At 27.5% G+C, this 18,954-nt stretch overlaps 4 protein-coding genes across 4 annotated transcripts; all 4 read right to left on the bottom strand.

The window, feature by feature from the left end:
- Positions 1 to 2,347: 2,347 nt before the first annotated feature.
- Positions 2,348 to 2,572, bottom strand: OCT59_021823 (uncharacterized protein; the record flags this gene model as incomplete). Its single annotated transcript, XM_066146768.1, has 1 exon — positions 2,348 to 2,572. One exon carries the CDS (start codon positions 2,570 to 2,572, stop codon positions 2,348 to 2,350), a length of 225 nt encoding a protein of 74 aa, XP_066005874.1.
- A 612-nt stretch (positions 2,573 to 3,184) lies between these two features.
- Positions 3,185 to 3,685, bottom strand: OCT59_021824 (uncharacterized protein; the record flags this gene model as incomplete). Its single annotated transcript, XM_066146769.1, has 3 exons — positions 3,185 to 3,366; positions 3,449 to 3,505; positions 3,601 to 3,685. The coding sequence occupies 3 exons, from the start codon at positions 3,683 to 3,685 to the stop codon at positions 3,185 to 3,187; spliced, it is 324 nt and encodes a 107-aa protein (XP_066005875.1).
- Positions 3,686 to 3,718: 33 nt separating this feature from the next.
- On the bottom strand, positions 3,719 to 4,141 carry OCT59_021825 (uncharacterized protein; the record flags this gene model as incomplete). The annotated part of the gene is made up of 1 exon (XM_066146770.1): positions 3,719 to 4,141. The coding sequence occupies one exon, from the start codon at positions 4,139 to 4,141 to the stop codon at positions 3,719 to 3,721; it is 423 nt and encodes a 140-aa protein (XP_066005876.1).
- A 12,170-nt stretch (positions 4,142 to 16,311) lies between these two features.
- OCT59_021826 (uncharacterized protein) lies at positions 16,312 to 17,442 on the bottom strand (the record flags this gene model as incomplete). Its single annotated transcript, XM_066146771.1, has 5 exons — positions 16,312 to 16,403; positions 16,496 to 16,508; positions 16,675 to 16,747; positions 16,933 to 17,102; positions 17,419 to 17,442. 5 exons carry the CDS (start codon positions 17,440 to 17,442, stop codon positions 16,312 to 16,314), a joined length of 372 nt encoding a protein of 123 aa, XP_066005877.1.
- Positions 17,443 to 18,954: the final 1,512 nt, after the last annotated feature.

Below are 18,954 nucleotides of genomic sequence, written 5' to 3' on the forward strand. Positions count from 1 at the left end.
AGATTAATTTTTAATTTTAATTCAGGCTAAAGTAAAATTTTATTACACAAATTTTATTATTTTCAATTAAACTAAAAGTTTTATTGTTTTTTAATTAATAATAAAAAAGATTACAAAAAAATATATTATTCTATATAGCTATATAAATAATTAGATATCTGTTATCTACAAATAGCGCTTATTTTTATCTGTTTAATATTTAAAAGAAAGAAATAGTATTTTAGTAATAAAGATATTAGTATGAATAATGTATTCGTAAAAGAAAAAGAATAGTATTAAAAAAATGTTAGTAAAAAATGGTTAGTAATAGAAAATGTTATTAGTATGTTTAGTAGTAAAATATATTAGTAAAAACAAACATTAGTAGGTTAGAAAAAAAGAAAAGAAGTGTATAATATAAATAAAAATTAGTAAAAAATATACCTTTGTATTTATTTCACCTCTTTTTTGAAGTTTGCTATTTAAAGAGAAAATAGATCTTGTTAATTATTTTTCTTTAATAAATAAAAAAAATAAATATTTAAATTACCTTGATGTGCGTTACTCTCATATTCTTCTGAAGATATATGATTAGATCTTCTTTTTCTTGAGTTTACTATATATAAACCAAATTAATTTTTGATTAAATTTTTTTTAAAAAGAATGCTTAGATTACCTTGATATGTGTTGCTTCCAAATTCTTTTGATTTAGAGTTTTTTTTCTTGAATTCGCAGATATAGGATTACCATCTTGACGCACAGTATCAAAAAATGTCCGCCCCCTTGATGTGGAAGGTACTTAGGAACCACCTCGTCTCCCGATTAATGAGACCCTAAGTCGAGGAGGAGGTTAGCCTATCGGTACAATGCTCCCTACAACTTCATCCTTAGGTAGTCAAAAATCTCGGGTGGTTCCAGACCACAGCGTACTACATGATTAGTCTTTGGACATGTTGGGATTTGATAAGTGAGAGAAAAAATAACTCCAGCGCCAGCGTTTTGTAAAGAATAATAAAATAATATTTTTAAGTTAGTTCTTTCTTTATTAAATTTTTGAAAAAGTTTTGTTTCTTAAAATCGTAAAAAAATGCTGGTTGCTACAACTGACGGACAACGACAAATTGTCAGGCTACCCCCGGACAAAGTAATTGGAAGGCAGAAAATGTCATAAAATATCCAGCCCTATTTTATAACATTTTCCTCCAGGCTAAAGCAAATATTACAAAAGAAATTGCAAATATATTTAACAAGCAATAGATACATGGCAGTTGAAAAATATATTCACACTTCATATTGTAATACCACAGTCTAACAAAGAAAGCAAATACATTTAACAAGCAATAGATACATGGCAGTTGAAAAATATATTCACACTTTACCACAAAGAAAGACTCAAACCACTATTGTAAAGAAAAATATGAAAAATACGCGTATATCCTATTTTCATACCTTGCTTAACAGTTCCACTATTTATTTAAAAGAGACTTTTCTCTTTTTTGTATGTGGGTAGGGGTACATTTTTTCCTTTTTTTATTCTTTTCTTTTGTATATGGTAGATGAGTACGTCTTACTATATTAAATATATAAACTAAAGTGCCAAAGTATTGTTAATATTGTAAAAGATAAGTAAAGTATACTTGGATAAAAGAGAAAAGAAGAGACGAACCGTAAAGCGTTAATAAAAGATAAGTAAGAAGAGAAAAGTGTATTTTTGAAAATAAACAAAAAAAATCGCGCATTAATTTTAGATATCACATGTATGTAATCAAAGCGATTTTAATTGGTTATTAATATACATGCATAAATGTCATGTGATTTTAGTGACCTATACAAAAGATAAAAATTATTTTACAAAAAATATGTTTCCAACCTTCCAACCAGTGTATAAAATCTGAAAAAAAAATGTGCTCACGTGCACATAAGAATAATTTTTTTTTTGTGCACGTCACGAACTCAATTTTTAAAAATTTTTGTGCACAAAAATGTGCACTATATTAATTTATAATATAAAACGTCCTAACTTTTAAATCCTAAATTCCTAATTATATTATAGATTTTATTTATAAAATATAATTAATTACACTAAAATGTTCCAAAAAAATGAAAAATAAATCACTATAATTATTAAATTGCCCGATCTTTAGAAGCCCAATGATTGTAAGCTGCTAAATAATTGAAATTTTCAAAATTTTGAGGGCCATTTAAAGAAACATGTAAATGCATATTAAGAGTATCAATATGCACTCTGTTTCGAATGTCAGTTTGTTTTGATTAAATTTTGCCTAGAAAATACACGCTCCACCACAGTGTTAGAAAAAGGTATAATTAATGACAAATCAATAAGAATAATAAGATTAGGGAATTGGTTTCAGAAATGAGTAGTATTAAAGATCTTATACCAACATTCAGTAAATTTACATCCTTTGGCAAATCTATATGACGCAATTAGATTTTTAGCCAAATCCCATTCTTTCTTAACTTCTTCGTCATCAATTAATGAATGCTCATCATTATTAATTCTTTTTTTCTTTCCATAAAAATGTATAAGATCTGAAAGCTCTTCTTCACAGTTTTGTAAAGCATTTTTATGCATTTTTATCAAGCGGCACTTCATGAGGATCAAAAATTCATAAAGAATAATATAAATTTTCATTAGGAAATCTTTTTCACAAATTTGTAATAACTTTTTCAGCATAATGTTTAATAAAATCTAATTAACAAACATAATTGAGCAAAAATTTATTAGTAATTAATTTAATAAATAAGTTAAAAATAAACTAGCCTGGCAAATCTTCAGGGTGTAATTCTAACTCATCTATTAACTTTCGCAAATGGGTACCATACTTCGGTAAGACATCTGCAGATCCAATAAAATTTGCGGTTATAGATTCATATGCCATTTCGAGTTGTGATCATAAAGAAATATAATCAAATTGAAAAACCAATATAATTTTTTTTAAAATAAAAAAAATATCAGCAAAAAATTTCGTAATAATAAGAAATTCGGTATCCACATTGCGTTAAATAAGAATTTAGCCGTATTAGATGAATTAACATCACGTTGTAATGCTTTTTGAATGGGTTCAATTATTTGGTGAAAATTGTTAATTACATTAGACCATGATAGCCATCGCGTATCACATACATTAAGAATTGTTAAATCAGAAACTTCCATATCTTCTTTGATTTTTTTTAATTCATACATTCACTTATATGAATTAGAAAAATAAGAATAAATTCCTTTAATTATAGTTTTATAATGTGCGAAATATGGTGTTTCATTTGCAGCTTCTTCTGAAGCTAAGTGTAAGCGATGTGCAACACAATGTGTTGATGTAATAAAATTATTAAGTTTTTTTAGTTGAGTTGCAACACCATTACGAATGCCTAAGTAAAATGATAAAATATATATATATATATATTATTAAATTATATATTTTTGATTAATTAATTATTATTTAATAATTACCTGTCATGGTTGCAGCTCCGTCACTACCAAAATGTCTTAATTTCGTTATATCCAGTTCTTTTTGAGTTATAAAAAGGTTTATTACATTCATAATTCCATCAGCCGATGCATCTGTTATTTGTGTCAATCCAAGAAAACGAAAATAGGTCCACCATTTACTAAATGTTTCGAAACTAATGCAATAGTTTTTTCAGATATAACATTTGTATTGCTTTCATCATAAGTAAACTCTAACATGGTGATTCTTTAACCTCAGCAACAACGCTTTCTTCAACAATAGTAAATATAGAAAAAAGTAATTCTCCTTTCTGGAACTGCATTTTTATAAAGTGCATAATTATTAGTTGAAGATGATGAAGTTGTAATTTCAGAATGATTTTGAAGAAGAGGTGGACGAAGATTTTGGATAAAATTTTCATCCCCAGTTTGATATTGATAATTAATTTGATATGTAATTAAATCACAAAGAGATCCATAATTATTTAGTGCTATATTACGTTGTGTTAAATAATATACATTACGCATACAACAAATAATTAATGCTTGATTATGGTTCATTTGTTGCATAAAGCCTTCTTTAATTGTCAACTGATCTGAATTTTTTGCATTAATTGCTTTTATATGCCTTTCAATACAATCTTCCTTAACCACTCCAAACCAGTATGTCTGTTTAGCCACGTAATCCATTTGCATTTTTGCATATTTTACAAAACATAACTTCTTTTCCATTTTTCACAATATAAATCACATATTTTAAAGGCTACATGTATTCCATTGGCGTTTATTTTTCTAAACGTGATTATTATTTTTTTATTTTATTTTTCTTTTGCCTTAAATAATCTCGTATTTAATTCTCCTCTCACTATTAATTACTATCTTCAACACTACCAATTTGAATAACTCCTGTATTTTTATCATTTCTACTTTTTGTTGGTTCACAGTTTTTTTCTTGGAGAGTATAATTATTTAGATATTTTGTGATATCTTCCATTCTTATTACGCTTTTGAAAAAAAGAAAATTAGATTAATACTGCTATTCCAATAATAATATATATACGATGTATATCAAATTTTTTTGTGCAACAGAATAAATTTTTGTGCACGAAAATGTGCACTAATATTTATGCACTATGGATAAAACCACGTTAAAAAATAAAGTATGGCAGTCTGCCAGATGATCAGTAATGAAAGGGACCAATAAATTAATAGTACAAATCAAAACAATTTTTAAGAGCATTGGATATCATTTAAGGATCTTATAGAAAAGGCTTTAATTTCAGCGGCGCTCAGAAATTCTCTGGATGATAGTCACGTATCAATTATTAAGTATTATTTGATTCTTGCATCAAATCATTAAGTTTAGCATTATTTGAAGATTTTTTATTGAAATATAATAATTACAAACATTGCCATTATTTTATGTATTTATTGCTAGCCAAGGATATCGAATGGACTGTTATTATTCCGCCAATGAAAATAAAAATCATTCATCAGGGCTATTTTAATTAAAAAAGGAAAGAAATTAATAAATTTGTATTTACGACTTAAAAAAAAAAAAAATTACAAATTTTGTTAATGAATACGATCTTTCTGTATTTAGAAATATTCGTATTTTGAGTATTCCAGCTCCCACGTGCTATAGCATTAAGAAAATCAATAAAAATTTATAATTTGATTTAAACTTATACGTATGTACCATCTTTTGTTTTGCCTGCGTTGAGTTATATTAACACCAATTGAAGCCTCGTACAAACTGATCATCTAACATATTAAAGTTCATATTAAATAAAACAATTTACCTCTTTAATATAATCATTTTGCTGATTGTGGTGAATGTTGTTAGATTTCTAAAGTTCTTACCTCGGTTTCTCCCAAAACCGCGTATTCATGACTTCAAAAAAAATGGCACCGGCACAGCTTCTTGCCCCTCAGATCGTTTGCAATCACTAATAATTCATCCTAAAGTATTGGAAAGAAAGGCTAAATAAGTATTAATAAGTATTAAAATTACTATTACAACAAATTTTTATTAATATTTAACTCACGTGATAACCGGTCACACTAATCCATTGAATTTTGTTTGGCACTGTTTGCCCGAATAATTGCTCCGTACACCTCTCATTTACTTTATTCGCAACGAATTTGCATTTTTCTACTTCTTCTACCTGGATAATGGTAATTTAAGTTTAATCTCCGTTTGCTCAATCAAAGCAAACATTTGGTCATCTGACCACTCCACCTCGGCCGGAAGAATAAGTTATAGTGTCGAAATGGAGGTATTGACATTGATGGATGGTATCAATACTGCGGTTTAATTGCTGAAAATGGCACATTGTTTGAAATTTTAAGGTACCGTTTAGAATACGGAAACATATTTGATAAAAAATAAGATTATAAAATATGTTTTTGATTATTAATTAGTATTGATTATCAAAAATGCGAGAAAGTTCTTGTAACAATTTAATTATTGATTCAATTATCATGATATTACATCATTTCATTTTTTAATTATTAGTACAATTTTTAATGTAACACCATTTCAAAATGATTTCTTGATTCATGATATTATATCATAAAATTCACAAAATACAGAATTCGTAAAACTCTGTCTCTTGTCCATTAAAAGTGATTAAAACGTCGATCTTTCCATTGTTTTCCATCGTATAAAAATTAGCCATTAAAAAGATTGTACTGTAAATTAGGCCCGTATGCCTCACGTAAAAATTAACATTTATTTATTACGACTTACTAATGCGAAAAAAAAATTAATTAATTTTATTAATTTTACATCTTCAGATTGATTTAATGTTAATTTTCAAACAAGAATTAATGTTGAGCACGGTAACCTAATTCGTTGAGCAAAAATTATGCTTATGTAATACGCGATTAATAATTTTTCATTTATCAAAGTCACGAGACATACTTGTCTTGCATATTATACAATTGATTATCACCTCTGTAAGTTGAAAATGGAAATCAAATGTGTCATCATTTTCTTTATTTGGTGTGGCATACTACAAGTTAAATCTTCTATTCATGTATAATCGACAAATATTTTTGTTTTCCTACCATAAGCATTTTCAACTTTTGTGTCGACATAATATCCTAAGAATCATGAATAGAAATCATAAACTTTGGGAAAGTATTCTGCTTTCCATACCTGTATTTGATATTTCTTATTCCATAAAACTATGTTTAAACCAAATACTAGAAGAAGGTGCAGGTTTATACCACTTGATTAGCATGCTAGGAGGTGAGTTTTCGTTCCTTCTGGAAATCTAAGGGCATGCTCGAAATAATATTGACTTCACCCTTGGATAAGTGTCAACTGAATCATCATACAAGTCATTTTGCAAATATATTCGCATTTTTTTCAGCGCTGATCAGAAACTTCCAGATCCAAATGCTTTCGGCGCCAATTTTATGGGCCTTGGAAGATTCATATGTGAACCACAAATTCTAACACATCTTCTTCCCTTCATACATAATACGGTACCATTCACATAGAAATCCTCGTAACCCAAAAGTACAACGACATTGATATATGATGGGTTAAGCATTGGCCAGGTAATGTTCAGCCATATATTTTGAAAATCATAGAATGATATTCATGAATAGAAAAAATGCTGCAGTTCCTCCTTCTGCTACGATTGCTAAACCTCCTACAGCTTTTTGGCAATAAAAGAAGGATGGAGAGATTCCATCTAGAAGGCCAGGATGTCCATTGAACATGATAAGGATAATCCACCAGCAGCCAAGAACAGAATTTCACAACGTCTCTATTTGTCGGTTACTATTATGATAGGTGATCCTCAAATAACAGGAATTTTTTTATCAATAAATGCATTTAAAGCATCTGAAAGACACTGAAGTAAATTTACCTATATATCCATTAAGTTTTTCAACTGAAAAAGCCAAAAACTATATATAGGACCATAATCACGACAGCAATCAGGATAATGGCAAGGAGATGTATATTGTCACAGAAATTTATCTATATGTATATTCTATAAGGCAGGCCATATCTTAACCTCTTCGCGCCTCCTTTAAATCATCATCGTGGCCAAATCTCCATACTAAAAGATTACAAGTCAAACAAAATGCCCGCATCTTTTCTATCATTATCATCTAGCATATCCTATAATATGTATGTAATAAATCATAATAAAGGTCTTCCATCGATCAGCAGTTAAGCGAAAACCCATCATTTCCGATTGCAATCTTTGGAGGAATTCTACTAATGTCAGAAGGTAAATCAATATTATCCATTCTGTTTTGTGCTACACGAAGTTGTTCCATAGTTAATTTTTTGGTTTACAAAAATGGATTTCGATTATCCATTTTGCAACACCTAGGAAAAGATAAATTTTACAGGATCCACCACAGCAAACGTATAGGATCCATGTATGGTAGGCGAAGCACTTCAATCCATCTTATACCATGTACTTTAAAATGCTTCTGAGGACTTTGAGTTTACATTGCAACCATTCACAAAGATATCAGTTTACGTAATAAAAGATCTGGTATACTTTCGTTTACCCATTCATTATAGTCTTGCATTCCTCTGTAATGAGTTTTTCTAAATTCCTCGCTATAAGTGGTACGTTTATCACACCTATAGCATTTCATTACTGCAGATCCACGACCAAATAACTTTTCGTGTAGCTGGAGTATCAGACGATCCAACAATTAACGCAACTTTATTTCTTAAATCATTGAAATTCACAGCTTTTGGTACTTTCCACCTCCAAAGTTCTAATAACCTATCTAATAGGAGCTAGATAATGATTAATGCGTTCCAACCCTGCCTCTTTTGTCCTGGTAAGAACTCCAAATATATAATATTTTCGGGCTTATTCCTTTCTAACCTCAAGATTGCAAATGAGACGCATAAATAGCGCCAGTACTATTGCTGCGTGTAGGAGAATAGTTGGAACCAATCAAGATTAAGGAGAAGACCTAGATGGGTTGTGACAGTCTCTGTTGTAAAAAAGGTACTACCATCATCAGAAAATTTTTCCATACTCTTACCATCAGAAATATCTGAATAGATATTATTTTCGTTTTCAGCCCCGATAATTTTAAATACGTTCTCAAAATCTGCCGTTGATATAAATGCTCAATTGTTGACGAATGTTTGGCTTAGGATAAGCATGCGAGGTATCGCAATTGTTGTATTTATTTTTTTGAGAATTATGGATTATTGTACTAAGGACATGACTTTATTATCGATTAAGCGATACTTTTTTATACGGGTAATTCATTATAGCAACTTTTCCTTCTTCCTTATATGCAATAATATCTTTAACATTGCAATTTCTATGGCAATCGGTACATGCAGCTAATTGCATTTTCGGTTGAAAAATGTTTAACCATATTTTTGCATATATATAATTTATGAGGAAATTTTCAAATCGCAACTTATCAAATGCCGCATAAGAATTTATATGAAAAAATTTTATTAAGGATTCATGCAATATCAGGCAATCGAAATCTTTGTTGAAATTTAAATATATTATAATCTCAGTATTAAATAGAATTCTACTTAAGCTTTCCACTATAAATGCTTCTTCATTGTCATTGTCAAATCTTATGGCATGCGAAAAATCTTCTGTGTATCATCATTCTCCTCTCCTTCATCCACATCATCATTCTCTTCCTCATCCATATTTATCTACACTATCATTCTCCTCTCTCCTTCATTCACATCATCATTCTCTTGCCCATCCATATTATTTACATCATCATTCTCCTTCTCCTCATCCACATCATTCTCTTCCTCATCCATATTATTTACATCATCATTCTCTTCCCCTCATTTATATTATCTATATTATAATTTTCACCAAAATAATTACTTTACCATTATTTTCATCAATTGTAGGTGCTGGAATACGAAAACATGAAGGTTTTGATGGTGCAGAATGTTATATTTTCTTCAATATATTGGAAACAGTGACTATGATGTAAGAGTTTCCGATCTGGACTAGATGTACCGGAGTAATTATTTTCTCGCTTTTTGATATGTTCAATTTTATTTCTGTATTTATATATGTATTATTAACAGATGATGTTTTTTCTTCTTTATCATGATGGTATTTTCCTGATTTTTTCTAGAATCTTTGGATCTCGATTTCCACAAACTATCATCATACGTATGTTTCTCTTGAGTTGCGAGTAGTAGAATCAACTTCTGCACCTTGCACCATAATAACTAAAATATAATAAATACTTTTTTTTGGGCTTTATTAAATCAGCCACAAAGGTTTCAGAGGTTTCCAACTTTACGTTTTTTTATTACCTTTTATTAATTCAGACCATAGGTTGTATTTTTATTTACTCTATTTTATTAAAATGTATAAAATATATTTTTATTCTATCACTTAATAGATAGTAATCAAGACGTCTGAAGAACAGCTTTTAATAATCCTTATCATACAAAAGAATTGCACAAGAATTTTATGAGCGCGTTACTTTTACCTGGTGAGAATTGCGCAAACGCGTTGCTACCTCTGAAACTTTCGATCTGCATCCTGAAATCTCCGAAATCATTATAAATTTGCACACAATCAACTCTTTTCTCACGTTCTGAAATTCCTACTTTATACTTTAGATTTTTTATTTTACAAAATAACAAAAAGATTTTATACTTCGTAGCACGAATAGTGATAGCGTATCATCTATGATGAATATCATCATCATCATCCTCCCTCCTCCTCTTCTTCTTCCTTTTCTAAAAGTTCTTATAAATAATTTTGCTAAAAGCAAGTATTTGATTATTTTATATATATTACTTTTGCTTTTATCCTATTTACATTTATCTATTATTTTACAGAAAGAAGTGTTTATTTGGCTTTAAATTGCTAAAAGACGTATACAGTATTAACTAATATCTCACATGGGCTGAGCAAAAAGATAACATAGTCACCAAGTTGTCACACACCACTTTACAAACTTGTAAATAAAAACAGTCTCAAATAGTGATTTATTAAAGATGTTATATGGACTTACATCTACACGCGTTAGCAATATTATAGCAAGGTAAGTCCAAATAAAACGTAACAAAAGAAGAGCAACTAAGAATTTAAGGATGCAGGATGTAAATTATTTAATTAACAGAAGGATAATGAGTTTTTTTTTAAATAATTATTGTACAGAAATTAACATTGTTAGAAAAAAGAAGACTAAACGCGGCCAATTACCTAATACAAAACAAAGATAAAAAGACATTTGCCGATATCCTAGTACATTCCAGTAATTCAAATTTTAAAAGATTCAGGCTACCATTCCGCACGGGAGAACCGACGAAAATACGCTATGCCAGAAATGAAGATGATGAAAAACTATGAAGAAGAAGTAGTCACAAAAAAAATTCGATATATATTTATGAAAGATGGTGAGATCTCCGCCGTACGTATATACTTTATTATTTTTTATCAAAGTATAAACACTAATTTATAGTTTAATTTCTTTATTTAAGCTTCAACGCATACGATCGTATTGATCCAACGGCAGAGTTATTAAGGAAAAAACCACCAAACTTAAAATGTAAAAAGATTTCAGATAAATAAACAGTTAGGTAAAAGTTACCCAATGGCACACCAAGCGCTATGTCAATATAGGCACTTGAAAAATTCAACCGTTTAACCAAAAATATCCCGGCTTATGACATACTGACGAAAAGCATTATTCAAGACAACATGAAATAATGATGATGTTGATAATAATGTCGAAATAACAAAAAAAGAATAAACAAAAGGAAAAAAGAAAAATAAATTTAAATCAAAAAATAAAAATCAAAAATAAATTTTACAATTATTACACTTTTGCCTAAATAGGTTTATCGTAAAAAATACTTAACTGTATCAATAAATCAGAATTCAAACATTTTCATTTAATTTTTTTAAAAATTGATTGATTAAATTAAAAATATCATTGCTCGATAAAGTTATGATTATAGCTATTTTTTATTAATAAACAAGTTACGGTACTGATTACTTTATTACAAACAATTTAATTACTTGATAAGGTATTTAATAAGATATTTCAAACTGATTAATAAAATTTTCTATATTAACATACGATAAATTAGATACATGAGCTAAATAATGAATATTATTTTTTTCAAAAAAATTAAATGAAAATATACACAAATTTTTTAAGTTTTTGCATGTAAGTCAAATTAAATTACTATATGCTTAAATCAGTAATCATAACCCAAAGTTGAAGATTAACCGGGTGGCCTTTGTTTAGATTCAGCGACACTTCCTGTTTCGATGAGGTGCCACAGGTACGCTTTAAGAAATCCCATGATAATAAAGGATAAAAGATATTCGAAAATACTGATGGGCGAATGAACATAGGATACGATTTAATAATCTCAAATAGAAAAATAAAAATAAAAATAAATAAAATAAAAATAAAAATATAAAAAATAAAATAAAATAAAAAAATATTAATTGACAGCATCCCTCGTTCCTTTCTGGAATTTCATTTCCGACTAAATTATTATTGTTTGTAATTTGATCCATTTGAATCCACCATAAATTTCTCGTCGCAGGGCGAACTCTTTATTAGATTAAATTTATAGCTTCATCACCAAATGGCTGCGATGTGTTTAATGATACGGCAACCTGTTTAATTCATTTTTAAATGAAAGAAACGTGGCCATAAAACCCATTAAAAAGGTAGGCTACAGAAAGTAATGCAACCTACCTAACCTAACAAGTAGGTCTAAGGGTTAGGAATAAAATATACCCTAAACCTACGCAGTTGGTATGGAAATAAAAAGTTTACAAACGGAAGTTTCAGGGACTGTGCCTGACGACAAAATGGGTGAGGTAATCAGGACTTTTTTCCTCTAATCCGTTCTGAATTATGTAGAAAAACATTGTTATCGTACAAAGCATATCAACGAAAACGTCTCTCAAAGAAATTAATCAATAAAGAATATACTTGGGCAATAGCCGATCTTCATCGTCACCCTATAAACTCCAAAAGGACAGAGATCAGCGCAGGCATTTTGGCTTACGTATTTCTTTAAAGATTAATTAAATTGAAAGATAGGATCCAAATTCAATTACGACTGAATCGACCTCTCCGGTTATCAAACTTCCATCAGAAGTGCATCGCTAGAATCAAAGATACCAATAATCACCCTTATCAGTAACGATCGAACTAAAGATGTTGGAGAAATAAAATCCGTCATTTATATGAAATTAGTTTTCATTACAATTTATTAATGACTGCAGAAAAATATCTCCTTAAAATTTATTTTTTTTCAGGTATCCTGGCTATATGAAAAGATTCCAATATGGTATTAGTACAATACACCTTATACGCCATTTTGCAAATTCGCAATAGTTTACAAAGAAAAAAGCAAATCGTATTTATTTTTCATTATAATTAATTACAATGTTGGCTTCCAGAAAATCGCGTAATTTGAATAATTTGTATATGCTTTGGATAACGGGTTTGAAGTTTAGGTATTCTCTGGCCGCACTATGATAATATTAAATAAACACACAAATTTTTTTAAAGATCGTACAAATATCGGTAACCCATATATATTATATCTGATTCGCGACTAATAGTTTGGATATCTAATAATTTGCAATTTACATTTTTTTAACCATATATTTGAAATTTACATTATGTGACAAATCGGGGTACCCATATGTTGTTAATATGTAAAAATGCCCGATATGTACCTAATTATCACCATATATGTGCAAATTCGATACGTGCGTGTGTGACATGCATCGTTTTTCGAATTCCATGTAAGTTTTTAAAAATTTCAAACTTTTTAAATTTATTTATTTTTGATTTTTTATTATTTAATTTTATTTTAATTTTTTTTCTTTTTTTTTGCAGGTATTGAACTTTCTGAACTCTGAATGACGGATATGATCGGTAAGTTTTGAAAGTTTAGTTTACTTTTGAAATATTTCTTGAAATTTTTTTTATTTTTGTTTTGAAGAAACTAACCATTTCTTCTTTTGTCTATTTTGTAGAAATTGTCTTTAAGATTTTTTGAATCAGCTTTTCAAGTAAGTTTCAAAGTTTTTCTTCAAAACTTTTTTTAAAAATTTTTTTTTTTAAATTGATTTTTTTATCAGTAGGCCAGGATTTATAAATTAAACGTTATAACTCATAATGGATCAGTAGTTGCCGAGAATTGCACTCAGTAAGGCACAGAAGCATATGACGATGAAGATGAACCTGATATATTTTGATCCAACTTGAAACGAAACTTAATTTTAAGGTAGTGGAGAATGGAAAGCGGGGTTTTTTTTATTTTAACTTAAGAAATAAACTAACATTTTTTTCATTATTTTTTTGCAGTGATGTATCAGAGCTTATTGGCTTGAATACTACAGAAACTGGACTTTAAAGTAGTGAGAAATGGGAAAGGGGAGAATTTTTTGTTATTTTAAATTTAAGAAATTAATTAATATTTTCTCATATACCTTTTGCTTTTGTACATGTGAAGTGATGATGTAGTGATTTTGTTAGAACCAAAATTTTTATCTTGGTTTACGTATTTATTTTTTTATTTTATAAATTGGTTTAATAACTCTGCCTTTCTTTCTTTTATATAGACTGGCAACATCTGACGAATCTGGAACTTTTATCTGCATAAGTATTCGAATTTTAGTTTTTTTCTTTTTTTAATATTACGAACTACTAACCGTTCCTTTTCTTTTTTTCATAGATTCGAAAGGGGGTTTCCAAAGAACTGAAAGAAGTAACCAAGATTCGTAAGTATATACAAATCTTAACAGATTGGTAAGTTTCAAAGTTTCACTTCGAAACTTTTTAATTAAATTAATTTTTTTTATTAATACTTTTATCTTTTTATCATAAGTTGTATTTTCTGGACATGAAGATTGGTAAGTTTCAAAGAATAAGTTTGAAACTTCTCTTTATCCCAAAGTATTGAGTTAATTTAATAAACTTTAGTATGTAGATTGTTATACTAGTGTAATTTAATGTATATAGATTGTTTAATATAGTGCAATTTAATAAAATAATTTGTTATTTAATAATATTTAGCATTGTTATATTAACATATATAAATAATAGTAAAATATTGATATGTACATCGTAATATATAGGCAATGAACATTTTGAATTGGCGATAAATATCAAATATTATACATCAGTAAGACATTGCAAGTGTCTGGCGTATCAGCATTTTTACGATTACACTGTTTCATTGATGTATATTTGATGAATATTTTTCCTGCGACTTGATATGATACCGCAATTCACTTTTATATATATAATCAATATAAAAAAGTGAATCCCAATATCGCAACTCACTTTTATTATATAAAATCAATATAAAAAAGTGAATCCTAATATCGCAACTCACTTTTATTATATAAATCAATGTAAAAAGTGAATTATAATACCATCACTTATATTATATAAAATTATATTTTCAGGTCAACAGGTCATTCAGGTTATAATTTAGTGCTCCTAACAGATCAGATCAGATCAGATTTTACTTAAATTCAATCTGATCTGAAATTAATTAAATCTGATCTGATCTGATCTGAATCAGATCGGTTTTAAATTTAATATGAATCTGATCAGATCTGATCTGGTCTGAATCTGATCTGATCTGATTTGAATCTGACCAAATCTGATCTGATCTGAATCTGATCTGAATCTGAAATAAATATAAGACTCCTCAGATAACTTTTTGCAAATCGACTCTAAATTTCAAAAAACAAGTAGATTATCTTGGTATCTAGTGATCTCGATTCATGCGAACTTTTTATTTTGTAGCTCTCGTCGAGCTTCTACAAAATAAAAAAAATCCGCATGAATTGGATCACTGGATACCAAGATAATCGCAAAAAACCGAAAAATAAAAAAAGAGCAACTGTATCTTTGCAAAAAGTTAGTTAGTTATGAATTATATAAGAGATGTCCAGGGTCCTATGAATATATTATAAAATTAAAAAAATACATTTATTAAATATCTTACTATTTAGTAATTTTAAAAAGTTGAAATACAGTCCATTTAAATCTTAATAAAATGTAGCCTGGAAATGGGTAATGGGTTGTATTTTTAAATGTAATAAATAGTATTATTTAATAACTATTATTTTACAATTAATTAAACTAAAATTACTTAATTTATTTAACTTTAATTTTGAAGTTAAAGTTTATTTTATTTAAAATTTTAAAATTTTAAAAAAGTAATAATATATATGTTATTCACTTAAGAAAGTAAATACCGCACTGTAAACATACAAATTCTCATTGTTTTACATGCTAAACAATTTCGTTTATCTGTAATTAAATTTTTTCCTACTGAAAAACTTTGTTCAAAAAGAACACTAGTAGCAGGTATTGGTAAGTAATCTCGAGCCATTTGGTGCAGCATTGATGAAATTATGATTCATTAACTTTCCACCATTCCAATTGATTCGTTTCTTCATTCATTAAAGATAAGGAAAGGTATGTTTGAATTTCATCAATATATTCTATATTATTTAAGCAAATACATGCGACATAACTGATTTTCCTTTAATTTCAGAAGTATTATTAAGAACTTGTGGCTTAGTGTGGCGATAAAATTTGTTGTAAATATTAACAAATCTAAAAAAAATAATAATAAAAATAATATATTATATTAAAAAAAATATTAAATTTATATTTACTTTTGATAAATAGTATTAACTAATAATGTTTCTTCCCAATTACGTATCTTTTGTAATATTTTAATTTCAATCTTGGATCCAAAATTGTTGAAATTAAATATGTATCATCGGTTTTATTATAATACCTGCATTTACTTTACACTTTTTTTCGTTTTTTTTACTATTTGATTCCATTTTTCATTATCACTATTTTCTCCCATTATTTTTTTCATTATTTTCTTCATTTTCTTCATCATCATCTTCATCATCATCATCTTCTTTATCATTACCGATAACATCTTCAAATACGATCAATAAAAGATATTATAAGGAAGCGTACAGTTAATGAAAGAGTTGGATAATGACTTCCTGACATAATTATAGTAATCACCTCTTAAAAATTTCTAAGAAAATTTTTGGATTTGTTCAAATATAGCTCATTTTTCTTCTGGAAAATGTATATTTTTTAAGATCTTTATCATGAAATACAATATATTCAAACACACAAATTTAAATTTATAATAATTAATATTTAAAATTATTTAAAATATTAAAATACACAAAACTTACAACTTTTAATTGTAAAGCTCTCTTTATCATGTCAAAGTTGAGTTCCATCTTGTAGGAACATCCAAGATGTGGGCTTAAATCATTAATATCATTATTTTTAAAATATTACTTAATTTTTCTCTTCTTGCAGTTAAGCACGAATTTTAATAATTAGTTCTCTAAGCTAAATAACATGAATGAAATTTTATTTTAATTATTAAAAAAATTCAATAAAACAAATTAATAAAATAATTAATAAATTTACCAAAGAAATTTCACCATCCAAACAACTTAATGCTTCTTTTACACTTAAATTGATTGAAAGGAGCAAAACACCTAATATGCTGTTCTTTTTTATTAAAATTAACAACATTTTCTGCTGCCCAAATTGATAAAGAAGTCATAAATGTTGAATTATTAGAAGCATTATCTGTTGTTATTCCCATAATCTAAATAAAATAAAATAAATAAATATTAATATAATTAATTAATCTATTTAATAAAAAAAATAAATAAAATAAACATTAATTTACCTTACTTTCAAGCCGACATATTACTTATACCTAATAAAAATGCATCCTTTATATTACTCTCCCGTATGTGAATCTTGTGTTTGAATAAAATCAATTATAATATTTTGTAAGTTCCATTCTTTATTGATAAAATGTGCAGTTATTAAAATGATTTGGTTGAAGTGGCTGTCCAACAATCCACAGTAAAAGAAACTTTACCAGAAAGATCCTTAAGAAGTGCTTTCATTTTTACTTTATCTTCCTCATGATAAGTCATAATTTTATTTTTATCGTATCAGCACTAGGAATTTTTGCCGATGGACGAAGCGGAATGTACAAAATTAATAAAATAATTTTCTTCAACAATCGCACGAATGTCAATAATAACAATCCATCTAATAAGAATTTTCATCATTGAGCATTCTTTACTATATTTAATTAATTAGTTACAATATAAATTTGTTATTAAAATTATTAAAATAATTTTTTTATAAAATAAAAAAATGGTGTATTTACCTTTGATTCATTTAACATATCTAAAATACTTTTATTGACTTTTTGATTACCTTCAGTTAGTAATTTTGTAGGCTAAACTTCTTTAAATGCTTTGAAATTCCAGAAGTAGTGCATCAGCAGAACATATATATGTTTTATAGCAGTAATTACAATTAGCTTTTTTATTATTTTTATAATCTGGATCTTTTGTAAAATGATTCCAAACATAACTTCCTGAACTTGCTGTAATTTCTGACAATTGCAATTCCATGACATCACTTAACCTTCTTGGAGTTGTAAACTTTTGATTGATCTACTTCATTATCGGAAGTAATGCTAACCTTCACCATTATCTCAATCCATAATATCTTTAAATGAACAATTAAAAGTATATTTGTACCAATTAAAAAAAGAATAAAGCGGACAAAATGAAAAAAAAAATAAATTTTTTTTTTTAATTTTAGAAAAGACATGGAATGGAGATCAATCCGAAAAAAAAAATTTTTTTTTTTTTTAAAAGATAAAGGGAAATGAAAATATATATAAAGTATATTTTTAAAGATGAGAAAAAAAAAATAAAACGTAATGGTTTAAAAAATTTTTTAAAAATTTTTAAAGGAAAAACGAAAAAAATAAAATATTTTTTTTTAACGATAATTTGGAGGAGAGAAAGAAAACTGAAATAAAAAAACGAAATTAAAATAAAAGAAAAAAATAAAAACTTTTTTAAGAAAAGGAAACCCGAAAAAAAAATATTTTTTTTAAGAAAATTTTTTAACGAATGGAGAGGAACTTAAAAAAAGATTGAGGACAAAATAAAAAAATAAAAATTTTTTTTTTAAGAACGAGAAAAGCAGGATGCTCAGAACAGCACCAAAAAGATGCAAAGCAACAGAAAGATTGCTCAACATAAAAATAGATGAATAAACAAATGAAAAGAAAATACTTTTCTAGCAGAATAACTAGAAAGCACATAAAAAAACCCTTTGAAAAAACTCTTAAATCAATGAACATACAATTTCAAAATGGAAAACTACTGGCAAAAGAAAAAATAAAAAAAAAAAGCCAAGAAATAATTGCAAGAAATAAAAAATAAAGAGAGAGAGAGAGCAGAGAGAGCAAACTAGCAAAATGGAAGAAAGGCAAACTAGGAAGATGGGATAGGCACAAAGCAAATGGACACAGAAAAATTTTTGCATGCAAAATTCATGAGAAACAAGAAAACCAACAAAGTTAAAAAAGGATGGAGAAATACTGCAGAAAGAAATAAACAAGGAGAAGAGACACTTTGACA

This window comes from Rhizophagus irregularis, chromosome 30 (genome assembly GCF_026210795.1).
Source record: "Rhizophagus irregularis chromosome 30, complete sequence".
NCBI classification, from domain to species: Eukaryota; Fungi; Glomeromycota; class Glomeromycetes; order Glomerales; family Glomeraceae; genus Rhizophagus; species Rhizophagus irregularis.